At 55.0% G+C, this 14,656-nt stretch overlaps 2 protein-coding genes across 2 annotated transcripts; one reads left to right on the forward strand and one right to left on the reverse strand.

Annotated features, from left to right (window-relative positions):
* Positions 1–683: 683 nt before the first annotated feature.
* On the reverse strand, positions 684–3,368 carry NCLIV_044700 (conserved hypothetical protein; the record flags this gene model as incomplete). The annotated part of the gene is made up of 1 exon (XM_003881393.1): positions 684–3,368. The coding sequence occupies one exon, from the start codon at positions 3,366–3,368 to the stop codon at positions 684–686; it is 2,685 nt and encodes an 894-aa protein (XP_003881442.1).
* Positions 3,369–9,040: 5,672 nt separating this feature from the next.
* On the forward strand, positions 9,041–12,598 carry NCLIV_044710 (putative tRNApseudouridine synthase B; the record flags this gene model as incomplete). Its single annotated transcript, XM_003881394.1, has 7 exons — positions 9,041–9,539; positions 10,209–10,270; positions 10,690–10,798; positions 11,069–11,388; positions 11,695–11,861; positions 11,972–12,128; positions 12,563–12,598. 7 exons carry the CDS (start codon positions 9,041–9,043, stop codon positions 12,596–12,598), a joined length of 1,350 nt encoding a protein of 449 aa, XP_003881443.1.
* Positions 12,599–14,656: the final 2,058 nt, after the last annotated feature.

A 14,656-nucleotide genomic window follows, 5' to 3' on the forward strand; every position in this document is an offset into this window, starting at 1 on the left:
CAACACGACATCGGGCCTCGCGTGGGGTATGGGACCCCTGGTACAGTTTTGTCCGGCAGAGAGCATGAAGACGGATATCTGTGAGCAGGCCGGTTCACCGACGGGGGAAAACACAAACTTGGCACCCGCGAAATATGCATGCACGGCGCACACCACGGTCGTTGACCATGCAACTACTGAACGGTGGTCATGTCCCAGAGTCCTCAACAGCTGCCCTGCGCTGTGACAAAAACCTTTTCGAGCATACACGTTTTTATGTACATCGAACCAGGTGACGAACCAGCGCCGAGAATACACTCCCAGCGCTTCAGATACATGAGTCGCCTGCTTCGTGGCTAGCGATGTCGAAAGCAAAAGAAGTCCCTCCAAATAGCCGTCGAGGGTATGGCATCCGGCCGCACTCCCGAGCCACTTCCGACCCGTGTAGACCGCTGACAAGCACACGTACCCCTTTTTACATTTCGAGTGTCGCTCTCATCTGCGTAAGAAAAAACGCGACACGGTGCTGTGTGACTGTGCGAATGTGTTACAGCGTCCCTTCCGGGTGGAGAGACCAAAAAGGGTGATTTTTTCGACTCTCTATGCCGTGGCGGCATCCCATCCCACGATGCCTCTTTAAGTGTCTACCCTGTTGACTCTGTACGGAACACTGGCCAACAGCATCAATAATGAACGCACAGCCCTTAACTGCAGGCCTTCAGGGCTTCTTTGAGGGAGCAGCGGATGAACTCAAGCTTCCCGTCGGGTCGGGCAATGATCATAAGATTCTTCTGGTCTTTCATGGGTTTCTTCTTACGAGGACCGTGTTCTTCGTGGCAGAACCTGCAGGCGAATCCTTTATGGCATCCTTTGCCCCAGAAAAAGGCGCAGGGACGACAGTCGTGTGGATGCTGAGCGCTGCCGAGAAAACCCTTCGTCGCGCCCCCGGCGGCGTCACTTGCAGCTGTACCCTTTTGGGGGGCGCACTCCTCGCCTACACGGAAGAAGTCCTTTTCTGGAGGTCCAAGCAAACGCGTCGCAGCAGATGACTGCGCCATCGTCGGATCGCTGTCGGAAAATGCGAGACTCTCACCGATGCCTTCTGCCTGAATGTTGTTCCTGTCCCTTGCCGCATCCATAAACGATCGATCGAGGGGGAAGGAGTCACGCCGAAAAGGGATGGCATTCACGCACGCAGAACTACGGTGAGACGGTGGGAGAGGAGCCTCTTTCTCTGGATACACCTCGCCACCCGCGTCACCGAAGCCAGGCGCCAGAGCACTGCGCCCTGGTGTTTGGCTGCAGATACCGCCACGAAGTTTGGCATTACTTCCGTGGCCCTCGTGAGAGCGAGAGCACGTGGAAGAAGCTGGGTCCTTTGCCAAGATCTGCCTTGGTCTATCTGAGTCTCTGTTGCTTGCTGAAGAATGGACTGCTCTCGGGAGGGCACAGCTTGCGCGGATTCCGCCGCCCGCGGCAGGCTCTCCATTCTTTCCGAAGCTTGGTCGCCCTGCGGCACCCGCGGTGCAAGGACTTTCGATTTCTTCCCTGCATGCAGGAAGGGGGGTCTGACAGAGGAAGACAGGGGTGATCGAATCCTGGGGTGGAAAACGACACAGGACGCGAGAAGGCGGACTCTCAAAATGGCCGAGCGCTGCGGAGACGCTTGTGATGGATGTACCGCGTGGCTGTCCAGAGCAATTCGTTTGCACTGGACGTGCCACTGCGCGCCTCTGCCCGCATGCGATTCCGGAACTAAAAGTGATGCCATCGCAGCCTCCTTCAGAACCGTGGACTACAGAGGCAGCGAATGCACCCTGGAGAGTTCCCTGCGCATGAAACATTTGCCGCGTGCCACACACAGTCGTCGGATTCGCCTTTCGCAGATTCTCATGTCCTTCAATCGCGGTTCGTCCCAGCGGGAAACTGGTCGGGCCAGGAACGAGTGGCGTTGCTTCATTCAGTCTCGCAACTGCCGCTGCGCCCCACTTGCCGCCGCCCGCAACCGAACGCGTGGCGACTTCACCGTTCTCCACTGCAACAATTAAGTCGCCTTTCGTTTCAGACTGCGTCGTTCGGTTCCGTGGCGTTGCCATGCCCAGAGACGCGTCGGGGACACATCCGGATACACGATGCTGCGGCCGGCGCTCGTAGCGCTGGACCCTGGGCAACACCGGCGGCGGTAGCGGAACTCTCTTTTCTGGAGGGACTGCTGTTCCATGCCCCTGGAAATTGCCACAAGTGGTCCGTGCCGTAGCCTCTTCTGGCAGCTGATGTCCTGCGTCGAGAAGAGAAATAAAGGCTTTAAGCACACGTCTCTCCCCGGCACTTGCATCGGACCCGACCCGGATTCCACAGGTTTGGTCCTTCTGCACGAGCAAATTCGACCGGCACTCATACTCACAGTTTGGAATGCTGCCGCTTTGTTTCTGTGAAGAATAGGCCGGCGCCTCTCCAGATCCCGCGCCTGGCTCCTGGAAAGCTAGCCGAGGCGAAGCGTCGCTTCTCAGGAATGAGGCTGAGGCAACTGGTTCGTGGGGACCCGGTTTTGAACCGCATTGAGAGGCGAGAGCGATGCACCCAGCCATGAACATCTCTGAGGTCGTCGATTGTGCTGCCCAGCGCTCTCTTTCGAGGCCTGTCAGCGCACCTGGCAATGGTCCGATAAAGTGTGACGAGTTTGCCCCCAGACGGAGCAGCGTAGGTGCACTCGGATCGCTGGCCCCGTGCTCCACAGGCGCCGTGGCGTCGTCTGCAGACTCCTGGAAACGCTTCTCCTCGGCGTGAATCTGGTGTGTTCTTTTCTGCGAAACCGGCATGCTCCATGCCGCTGGACCGACGGCGCGACCAAGTGACAAAGCATCCGAACACGACAGGAATGGAGGCGCAGAACTGTTTTCTGCAGTGTCTTGATCTCCCACACGCGGAGACGACTGTTCGGCTACGTAGTCGCAGGCACGCCGAGCCGTCTTTGATTCTGTGCGATCGGCTTCGACGCCATTTTGTCCTCGAAGGGAGAAGGCGTCCATTTCCACTGCCTTATAGGGGCCCCGCTGCTCTCCACAATGGGAGCGCACACAGGAAGGGCGGTTTCTCCCCGTGGAACTGAGTGAATATTTCGAGCCAAGAAGGGAGTTTGAGTCGCTGCCGTGTATTGGGCTGCAGTGGAAGCTAAAGGAAACGGAACCATTCATGTTGTCCAGATCGACAGCCACCAGACATTGCCTGTGCGTACGGCCGGAATCTCCGGAAGCAGTGCCCGCAAGCACAGATTCAACGGTCGCGGGGATCCTGCAGCTGCTGCGAGTCTGGAGCCCAAGGCGTCCGAGATCTTTTCGCGTGTCTTCGAGCAGGTGAGCGGAAAGCCACCGTGCTCTCCGGATGAACATACGCAGATCGCGGGGGCCTACAGGCGGTCCAGAGACGCAAACCAAACACGTGGAGCCAAAATCCGTCGGCTGCTTGTGGGCACTCTAGAAGTCTGTCGCATTCAATGCTCGCAACCGTCCTCTAGAGAGAGACACCCCACACAGCAGAAAGAGCCTGCAGTAGGTGGACAGGCCTTCCGTCGACGCAGCAGGAAGGTCTGTGTTCAAGTAGTTGTCTACGAGGAAGAAGGTAGTCGTCTACGAGGAAGAGGGGATTCGGTGTTTTCCTATGAGCCAACTCAGCTCCACACAGGAAATACATAAAACGTAACCGTCCACTAGAGCCGATCGAAATCGGAATGACGAAGGTGGGAGTGGAACTCCGCGTTTGAGTTCAGGAGGGGGGCCTTTTCTGCAGCGAATCACATAACCAAGTCCTAGGTTTTTCTGATGCTCAGTCTCTGGAGTCGTCACTTGGAAATCTAAATCTCAACGGACTCCTGACCGAATAACCAGACTCCGTGGCTCGACGCTAATGTACACTCGCGCGGATGACATGTACGCGCGGTTCTAATGAAGAGTGGACGACACGTTCAACACACGCTTCGGGGTATCGACAGAACAGTAGCACGGTGTACCTTTGGCACAAAAAACAGATCTTGCAGCAACACTTTTTGGAGCCAGTAAGGCAGCACAGACGCCCCGATGGTTGGAATATACGCACAAAGGCGACGGAGCTGTCTGGCTCTGCGTCCACAACCCTGCCGAATCACCTCTGACGGTTGAGGCGTACCTCCCTACGATTGCACATCACCTTACAGGTGAAGAGCCCTTGAAAGAAGAAGGCGAACTGCATTAACCGGAACAGTACTTCGTCTGAACGTTGGAATCACTATGCGAGGCATTGAAAACGGCCGCCTATAAAAACCGACACAGATTGTCGGCATTTACTGCTATTGTCACTGGACGTAGACAGCTGTGGACAAAAACCGATCTTCATGTGCATAGACGAGTGATGGAAAAAGAGCCGCTTTCCTAATGTTGATGAGATTTCCCGGTTTGTGCGACAAGCGGGTGACGCTCCGCCACGTGGTTGGCCGGGGCAGGGGTTACCGGCTTCGGTACGCGAGACACGGGTGCACCGTCCGATTGAAACAAGACTGCACAGGGAAAATGAGTCATGCATTTCGCGCCGTGGCCTTGCGTTCTGCGACGTGACAAGTCCACTACAGCATTGCTTTGCCCGCAAGGGCGTTGGAAATTCACATACGAAAAAGCCGCTACGGGAGCGTCGAGGGAACCCTGGGGGACCCGAGGCCACAACGTGTCTCCGCTCGGTGCAACGGGAGCGAGCGCAGCCGGCGTCCTGCCGTGGACTGGACGACCCCAGTTAGGAATGATCCGGGCCACGAACCAGGGAATTGCACAGTTTTGTGGCTGAAGCCCTCTATTTGTGAAAGCACAACGCAGCGAGTTGTTGGTTCCGTTTGGAGAGGCAACGCAGAGGTCGCATTCCCTTCTGACGGTACTGGAGAGAGACGGGGTACACTCGTTTGTCCCCCTCCCTAGAAACGGTCTCCCGGACCAACACGGCGGCGTCTGTGGAGCAAAGGGTTTTTCGGCATTTGCAAGTGATGGACTAGCAACTTCAAAGACGACATAGACAGTCTGCGACAGCAGGCAGCTTCGGTGCCAAGAAAAGGTGGAAGCTTCGAAATTTGCTCCCGCTAGAGACTCCAGAGATCATGAGACCGCTGCATCCGCACCGCACAACGGGCGCCGAGGTCGCGCGGCGGGCGGCGGTCGTGGTGGAAAACGAGCAACAGCTGCGTCGCTCCCGCTTCACCGTCGAACCGTTCCGAGGACACCTGACCAGATCCGCTGAAAACTGCTCCGGGGAGGGTATTGCACCAGTAGCGGCCCATAGGCAACCCAGGTTACGGTAACACATTCGACTTCGCTTGAGACTGTACAATTTGGAGGGGGACTCTTCAAAAGTGTTGCAAGATCTATTGAGGAAAGAGGACGCCGGCAGGTACCGAGGCCGGGACTAACTAGATATTGCCCGGGGGCGGCGGGCAGGAGGGTAAGTACCACAATTACCACAACCATGCGATCCTCACTTGAGAGGTTAGCCCATCATCAGATGCTGGAAGACAAGTCCTCGCAGTCGAGGAGAATCTCGCAACTCGCGAGGTGACCATCGGAAAGCGGTGAAGAGTCGTCGGTCGAGACCACCTAACCCTCGCGGAGTTGTGTAGACCCGAGGACGCTCCCGTCGGAAATCAAGAACAGGAGAAGTCCAAAACGACGCACCGGCACTCTTCACAGACACTTCTTAGATAACGGTCAATTAGCAGCTGTCTGTGTTGGCTTCAGTTCGACTTTTGTAGCCAAGGGAACCGCGTCTGCGACAATCGACCGGCACAAATTGCCACACCGAATAACGAAGCCCAGCTGCCCGGAGATGTTGACGTGTCATTCCGATCATCCACAGCCGATATCGCCCTGACGCTTGTGGCGACGCGAGACGATGCTGCCTTGAAAGTGTTGCCTCCTGTGGAGCACTATCTTGTTCCACGTACCATGGGGACCAGCTACTCAAACGGGGGATCCAGATGCAACTGCGCAGGTATGCCCGAAGTTCTGGCCTCCGGCGGTTGCCTGGACGCACAATTCCATGTTCCGACAACGTGAGAGTCAACGGGAACAGGTCCATACTCAGAAACGCGTCGAGGTCTCGTTTTTTCCACTTGACGAATTCTGTCTATCCGGATTTCATTGCCGTTTCTCTTCGGCAGTGAGTGCTCCGCTAGTAGGCAACTCCTCGTTGGCATCACTACTGGAGTGCTCTCTTGACTCGGATGACACGTCGCTACCTAAAGTCTAAGCTCACAGCGAAGCGGGAACTGCCGTACCGTTGGTGCGTCCATAAAACGCGATCCCGTATGTGGCGCCGGGCAAGCGCTGTGTAGTGTAATGACGCATTTGCGTCTGATGTACTGCTTTACGGTGGAACACGTAATGTCACCTTTTGCGCAATCAATGGAGACCTGAAACATGACGGGGGTAGCAACAGCAGTCCGTTGACGCTCGAACATGGCAGCGGGACACTTAACGCGTTAGCTAGGGTACTGAATTTATGTATTTATATTTCCAGTACCGAGTACCCATTGTTTACAGTTAAGACTACTGGGCTATCTAATCCCATTTGCTATCTTAACTTTCGTATCTCAGTGTCAGTATCGACCTCGTAATATGCTTTCCTTCTCTTTTGCATCTTCGCATTTCACTACTCAAAAATTGGAACGGCCTCTTTCAGGGAAACAAAGAACCTGCACCTTGCGAGTTTCGTGTTCGCACCTTGTGGCTGCTACATAGTCTGTCCTATGGTCACGAAGATTCCTTCTCTTCTCTGAGGAAGCGTGCAGTGTTTCCGGGGGTTCGCCGTCAACACGAATACGCCCGGTTTCGCCGTTTATGGGTAGTCAAAAGGAGAAACACACTCGCTACGTGGAAGTCTTCGGGTATTGCCATACATTTTGAAGCTTTCAGCACAGGTTTGAAAAGCTCGGCAATTGTGGACGGCAAAAACGTGCACGGCATCATTTTACAGCCTCTCACCCAGGGTGGCACACGACAGTGGACTACAGAGAAGAACATACACAGCTTTCGAGGGAAGCGGAACGATCGCCGAGAAGATAATGTGCCACTGTTGTACGCAGACAAAATTGGAGTGATCTTAATTACTTTGAGCTCGCCAACTCCCGATGCGCCGAGGACGAGGACCGGCCTCTGCAGCCCGTGTGCGGCCGTGGAGGTCGAGGTTTGGGGGCACTCCGATCTACTTCTGTCGCGACGATGCTACCCAGGTTGACAACTGAAGATGATCGTCGAGTTCTCAACAAAATGCAGAGCAATACACCCTTCCGTATACACGATGCTGCATTGTTTGCCCGCCGTGTCCACATTGGAGGTATGAACCAAGATGCGTGGTTACGGCCTGCAAGGTCATCCATTCTGCCAGGATTTTCAACGATTAATCGATATAGCACTCTTTATACGTCCAGAAGCGGAGTCGACTGTCGCCTTTACCAGATGGGGGGTTGACTGATAAACGTCTCGGCACACATTATGCGTCGGAAGTGGGACTGGCAGAATGACTCTGAAGACAGGAGTCCGTTTCTTTTCGCAGTCTTCGGGGTTTACTCCGTTCTTGCTCAAATGCAGTGCCTCGAAAAAGACCCCTGCTTGACAACGCCATTTTGCCACGGGGCGGCGGCCGTTTTTAACGTATGGAGGGGAGCATTTCTGCGTGAGGTGACACTCTGACGGTGTGTACAGCTTCAGCTTGGAGCTTCTTCGTTAGATCCCTGTTGGTGACACTGAACGGACGAAAGAAGCCAGTGGGGCCGGAAAAATGCATTCCGCCGCATGCGTCTTTGTATTTCCTCAATGAGGATGCGCTCTCGCTATCGGCGTACCCGCTGCATCCCGTTGCCCGCGCCTTTTGGACCGACTGGTTATTGGGGTGTAGGGGGGTCAGTGCTGTGGCGCGTACCCATGGTGTTGCCTGAAGAAGCCGCGTTTTCAGTAAAGGAACGATGACGTTTTGTTTACTAGAAGACTAGAGGGGTCAGAGGTAGCCGACTCTCGTCCAGTCGACGTATTAGTGAGTCGGGTGGTCACCTGTCCCGAGGGTGTACAGGAGTGACTGCATGCCGCCAAGCTGGTGTGTGTGCTCTCGCTCGACTGGGACGGGACGCCATGTTGACTTCGCAGACAACAGAAGAATGATATCTTTCGAAAAAGCGTTTCTTCCTTTTTTGCCAGTCGTTCACGGTCTCGAGTCAACACAACTCGGGCGACGACGATGCGCGCAGCGTATTCACCAATAGTGTCGGTGACGCTGCTATTTGGTTCTTCTTTGCCCTCCAGGATGTGAACCGGTCTGCCGGCGTGGAATAGTTCTTTCCGACCCACTTCTTGTGTTGATCAGTCGCTAGACGGAAAACAGATGGAAGCTGCCGACCCACCAAGACTTTCGAAGGAATATGGGGCATTTTTCATGTGGCCATTCGCGTCGAACCTGGAAGGCCGCCAGTGAAACTGGGTCTTTTCAGGCTACCCCTGCAGCTATGGCCACAGAGCGCGTGAGACAGAAACCCTGAACTGAGAAGAACTGAAGCGTGTTGACTATTTTATACGTGATGTACCCACTCCTCTGCCATCTCGTTCTTACCCTGTGCTTGAAAGAGTGGATCGACGGCACCCGATCACTTCGGTATGTGACTGCGTTATCTGAATGGCGACTGACGGTTAACCCACTCCTCACGTCAACGGCTGTACACTCAGGATACCCAGCTCTCAAGCAGCTGCCGCTTCCACGTAATGGGTGGTTTCCTCCGTTGATGACCCTTTCCCTGGTGAACGCCAAATGCAACACCCCGGGGAACCGTCCGACTCAGCGGGACAGATATCAGCGAGAGAGGTCTGCCACAAGCGTGGCCCCAGCAAACCGGTCACCCTTTTTTTCGACTCCGCCGTCGAGGGGAGACACGTTCGCAAACAACGTTTGGGTGCTCCTCCTTGGCTTTTGCCCGCCCCAATTTGCAAGCATTGACAAATCGAACAGGCTCTGTGTGGGTTCCTATGGCAAGTCCGGGTGCTCGAGTCCCTCTCGAAAGGCTTCCATGGTCAGGCTTGGCGGAGGCAGCGACTTCGGAGAACTGAGAAGCGGCATTTATTTGGAAACTGCCTGTCTCTGTACAGCCAAGGAACGGACAGGGGCATGTGCTGCGCTCGCCGAACTGTTCGAGGTGAACACCAGAAGCGTCAAGTGCTGGGCACGCAGGGCGCAGCACAATGGCGAGAAGCGCTGTTCCGAGGCGCCAGCTCTCTGGGCGTTCCCCGCTGAAGGTGGGAAAATGCGCAGACAACGAGACTGCCCAGCCGGTCTTGTCGGCCTTGTGAAACCCAAAGGCATCACATCTATGGACGTCTGTCGCGGTGTTTCTGAGCTTCTGAAGCCATACAGAGACTCACCGGAGAGGGGACCGGCACTGTTAGGCGAGGACGATCTGCCGTTTGGCCCATCCCAGCCAGGCGGTGGAGTGAGAGAAAGGCATGGAGGGAAAGGAAGGCGGAAAACTGGAGTTGGACACGGGGGTACTCTAGATCCGGCGGCCACAGGTACGGACTTGTTCGCGACTCACCAAATCCTTGCATTCCGTTTCTTGCCTTGATGTCAGAGCTGCCTGCAAGAAGCACGTCAAACTACTATTTGCGTAGCTGTCCTGCAGGGCGTATGAGACAGGAGTCGGTTCCACACTCCGGCCGGTTTTTCTCCCGGTGCCGAACGCATTCCAATTCAATCTCTGCCGTCGGATAGCGAGACAGAGTCAGGCATAGCCCGAACAGTGCAACTCACGCGATGTGTTTGGGTTGGCTACTGGCTTCACCCCTTTGCATTCCGCCGCTCCGGATACGATTTCACTAAGAAGCATCGTGGCTGTACCCGTTTCTGCTAGGTGTGCTGGTCTTGGGCATTGGAGAAGGAACTAAGAGGCTGCGGCATTTTTTAACGGGTAAGCGTATTTCCAGGGAAGAAGACTAGCGAAGACGACGGAGCGCCAGTAGTGCGAACGAGCGCATTTCATGTTCGAAGACTTGAAAGTTTGATGGTTTCACGCGAGGACAGCCGAGCCTGCGACGAGACGTAGCCGGACCACAACTATGCAGCATTCGAACGGCGCGTCACACCGCAAACTGTTATCATGGCACGCCTCACCAATGCGAAGTTTGGGTAATCGAGGAACCTTGTTCACACACACGCACTTCCCCACCCTGTTTCGCACGCAGGTTGGAAACAATACAAGGCCGTTGTCCGGCTGGGCGTGGCAACCGACACACTCGATTGTGAGGTGAGATGCCGTGCGCACTGTGTGGTGAACTGCTTCTCCTTCACGCCTTGTGGATAGTTCACGAACACCGATTGTGACCTGCTTCTTCTAAGAGCCGATCTCACGTTTGCCACACAGACACACTGCTTGGCACGACTGAACTCGCCTCCCGAATAGTTCGCTGCCACACTTTGGGATTGAGAGCCTTAGGAGGGGACGCGTTTCCCCCGCGATTCTCCCGCGCCTTTCAATTCCTCATGCGTACACATGCTACGGAAGCTGTGCCGACGATTCTCTTTTGTGTGGCAGGAACGGCCTGTTTGCAACCAAAAGGGACACGCCACATCTTCACCATGTGTCCAGTACCGTTGCCAATGTTGTATCCAATGTTGACTGAGAACCTGACCCCTCACTGACGCTCCACTGCTGTGTGTACTTAGGGCCGCGTCGTTGCGGAAGAAGACTGGCGTCACGTCACCCTTGCCAAGCTAAAAAGCGTGCTGCCGTCTTTCTTGGGCAAACAACTGCAGCAGCCTCCGCTGTTCTCCGGTAAATTTCCAGTTCCGTACACTGCGGTTCACAGTCCCTTCACGCGGTGACGGACTGAGCACAGAGTTGCGCCTCTCCCCTGTTGTGAAGCCATAAGACCTACATTGTGTGCTCAGGCTGTCTAGACACTCGTCACTGGAACTCAGTTGGAACATCCAGTAGTTTGCCACTGGGCGTGACAGGGGTTTGCCCCAACGCACAAACAATGCCTGTGAAGGACGTATACCCCACCTGGAGTCCCGCGACTTGAACTGGAATTCTTTCCTTCAGCGAAACGCGTGAACGGAGTCCGAATGTACGACATCGCCCGATCCCTCCAAGAGCAGCAAGACCGCCGATCGCAAAATACTTTTCCGCACATTGACGAACAAGCAGACAGCCACGAGTTCTTCGGCCACCGCCCTGAAGGACGACAGGCGTCTGTTGCGCCGCTTGCACTGCGGCAGCAACTCGCCGAGGCTCTCCGACCCCACGCGAGCGGAGGCAGAAGCTCGACGCTCCAGCAGGCTGTTCTCAAACATACGTCGCTCCCGAAGCCCTGCGAAATCGAGATCTCAAAACTTGAAGTCGTCGACGAAGACCAGTTCGAGGTACACCTTTGAAACCCCGTTTTCTGTAGTTTTGCCTTGCCGCAAAGGACCGCCCACTGACCGACCGACCCGAAAAGTTTTACCAGGTTTACAGGCACAGAACAAGATCAGTCAGCAGAGGTGATAGAAAACGCTTGCCGTTTCAGGCAGTCACATTGTTACTCTCTTTCAGCGCAAATGTCGTAGGCGCCCACGGATAAGACTGTTTCGACGGCGATCTCGCTGCCGACGTCAGCACCGTCTCCCTCGGGGGTCGGGTGACATAGAAGGCATTCGAAATCCTTTTGTGTTTCCCCAACCGTGCAGATGCCGCAGTTTGCTATCAGCGTCACCTGTTCGAAAGGCACGTATATTCGTCAGCTGGCGGCTGACATCGCCGTCAGGTGCGGAACGGTTGGACACCTGACTGACTTGGTGAGTGGTGCCAAGCATGACCCGGAGCCCCACTGCGGAGTCTTCTTGGTGCGCACGTGGTAAAGCACACCACGTTTGTGGTCTACAAAGATCCCTGCAGTATCTCGACTTCGCACCTACACACACACAGCTGCAAGATTGGTCTAGGGTGCCTGCGCGTCTGTGGCAGGTTCCGACAATGGTGCCAGCAGGTGTCTTTGCTATTTGGCTCTTTCAACACCATGCTTCAGACGCGAACGTTCCAAGCTCCTTTCCGGCTGGAGGACTGCGTCGAGTTTGAAGGCCTTACTGCAGATCGACTGCTTCGTCGCTTGATCCCGGTTCAAGTAAGTTGGTCTACTGTTAATAGCTCACATGCGTCTCAACTCATTAAAGGAGGTCGAGCGCTCGTCACTTTTTCTGGATCGCTGCAATTATGCTCTCTCCTAGGGCCCTGCACTTTGTGCTGACGCAGGGACTTGGCAGATCGTCTGCTTTCGATTGTTTCTGATCAGCCCCGCCTCTTCGCAAGCGTTTCCGGCGACCGGGATCTGTAAAGGCTTCAAGGTGTTCTCGTGTTTCCTAGCTGAAGCGTTATTGCCACAATTGTTGTATCAATTACGTGCGTTTCATGCGGGCACATATGGGCTCTCCACACACGGACCACGTGCTCACTGACTGCCCTGCGGCGCTCGGACGCCGCTGACGGACACAGATCCAAAATCATGCATTCTAAAGGCGGTATGTAAAGAACTGCCACTTGTGCTGTTTTTCCTGATAGGTGGTGGACAGAATTCTTCGTGAGAAGCAGCGATAGCGGGAAATGAAGACTTCGACTGGAAATGCTCTAAGAACCACGCATCGCACCGATCGACCGACGCATTTTTCCAAGGCGCGTACAACTGTGGGTCAGTAACCAGTCGCATGAGCTGGAGAGTCACTCGCATCGCTGTCGGAGTGATACGGTGGGTTCCAGGGTGCTTCGGTTCCTACTCTGCTTACTGCATATTTTGGGGACCGCGGACGTTATTCGCTGTCCCCGCTTTGAAGAAGGGTGTGGTTTGACTGTCCTGTGTAGGAACGACGCTTTTTCAGCGAACCCGTGTGTGCCTTTCACGCGCAGGTTCTGATCAAGACTTCTGGTCTTTGCAGCAATGCGATTGGGGATTGTGTGCCAAATGAGCACGTGTGTGTGTGTGTGTTTAATTTTGTTGAACTTTTTTGTGACCGCAGTTGAGGACGGCCCGGCCCTCCGAAAGGGTGTGTGCCGGCTACCGAGTATTTCACATGTCACACCAACGAAGCCATTGCAGTAGCTTTTCAAAATGGTTCCCTTGCTCAGATGGAACGTTCAATCATTCGTCGTCACGCGCCTCCCATTCTACCAGCTGTCTTGGAGGGCCGGAACGCAACGGGATTATCAATCGCCGCACACATTTGCCCAAACGCATGCCTTGTCTTCTTGAGGACTTCGTCGGCGAGCTTCTGGCCTCCGCAAGCAGGAGCGTCTACACTCATGGAAACGCACTCTTGATCGGCACCTCACTGCCTGCACAGGGCCCGAGGTTGGCATCCACCGGCTTTCGCTTGCCGAATGCTTCAGTCTGTGACGGCTTACCCGGCATTCGGTTCGTGGCGTCTGTTACCCGAAAGACAGGAGGTAGTGGTGGATCCGGTAAAAGGAGACATTAAGGCTTACACCAGTCGTGCAACTCGCAGGATATACGTGAAAACCGGTAGGACGTGGAAACCTATGAGTCACAATTTGGTATCGGCAACAGGGCATTTGGCTGCCGCTTTTGCTGATAGCTACTGATCGGTGCATGTAACGGAGCGGAGAAAACTTAACTGCCGTTTAAACGCACGAGTGACAGAACTTGTAGACTGGTGCTAAATCTGCACTGCACGTCAGTGGACACTGCGTACCATAACAGCGCCCTCCCACAGAAGATTCGAGTCGAGAACGAACTCCTTCACCGGGATATTTAGACGTTTTCTGTTTGATACTTCTGCCGGGACACCTAGAAGGTACTCGAGATAGCCCGCTTCACCTTTCGGGACTAGCGCCACGGATGTCTACGCTGTCTGAGTGCGCGACGACGAGCATTGGGAGGGCAGCGGCGTTATGTTCCTTTTTTCCCCATTTTTGCCGGGGGAGTCAGACTTAGCCGGAAGAGGGGGGAAAGGCTGAGACTGCCACCCGGTGCTCCTCACGCTTAAAGAGTGTTTTTTTTCGAAGAAAGATCCCTGCCGACAATTCAGACAACCCGACGTTCTAGCTCCGTCTGTGGAGTTAGGCGAGTAGGCAGAACGAGATCGGAAGCCGATACACTGGAGGGCTGAGTATTGTAGGACCCTCGAGCTGTAAAGCACAAAGTGTACGGTGCAGTATCGAGGCGTTCTAGCGTTTTAAAAAGTCTCAAAGGCGGGAAATATCAAAATCCTGCCTGTTTCGGACGTGCCTGCGAAACCCATGAAGGCATGCATATTTAGACACCAGTGCATATGCCGGTACATGGATAGGTTAATCTGTGTACATTGATTTATGCCTATACACAAACAATAGACAAACACGCCTGCATAAGGAAATGCCTATTATTTCCAGGTGACCAGTGCAGGAAGAGGCCAGTCCACTAGAGTGGCGGCGGGGTTCGCTGTCTCGGACACTGGTCTCTGCTGTGTCCGGAGGTTCCTCGCTCGCTCGCGGCGGGGTTCGCTGTCTCGGACACTGGTCTCTGCTGTGTCCGGAGGTTCCTCGCTCGCTCCCAACCGGCAGCTGCATATGCCTCTTCCAACCTCAACGCCTGTCAGCCCGACGCGTGAGAGACGATGGGGGAGACCGCTCTCCCTGTGGGCACCGCCCCACCGCTGGAAG

The sequence above is a fragment of the Neospora caninum genome, chromosome IX (genome assembly GCF_000208865.1).
Source record: "Neospora caninum Liverpool complete genome, chromosome IX".
NCBI lineage: Eukaryota > Apicomplexa > Conoidasida > Eucoccidiorida > Sarcocystidae > Neospora > Neospora caninum.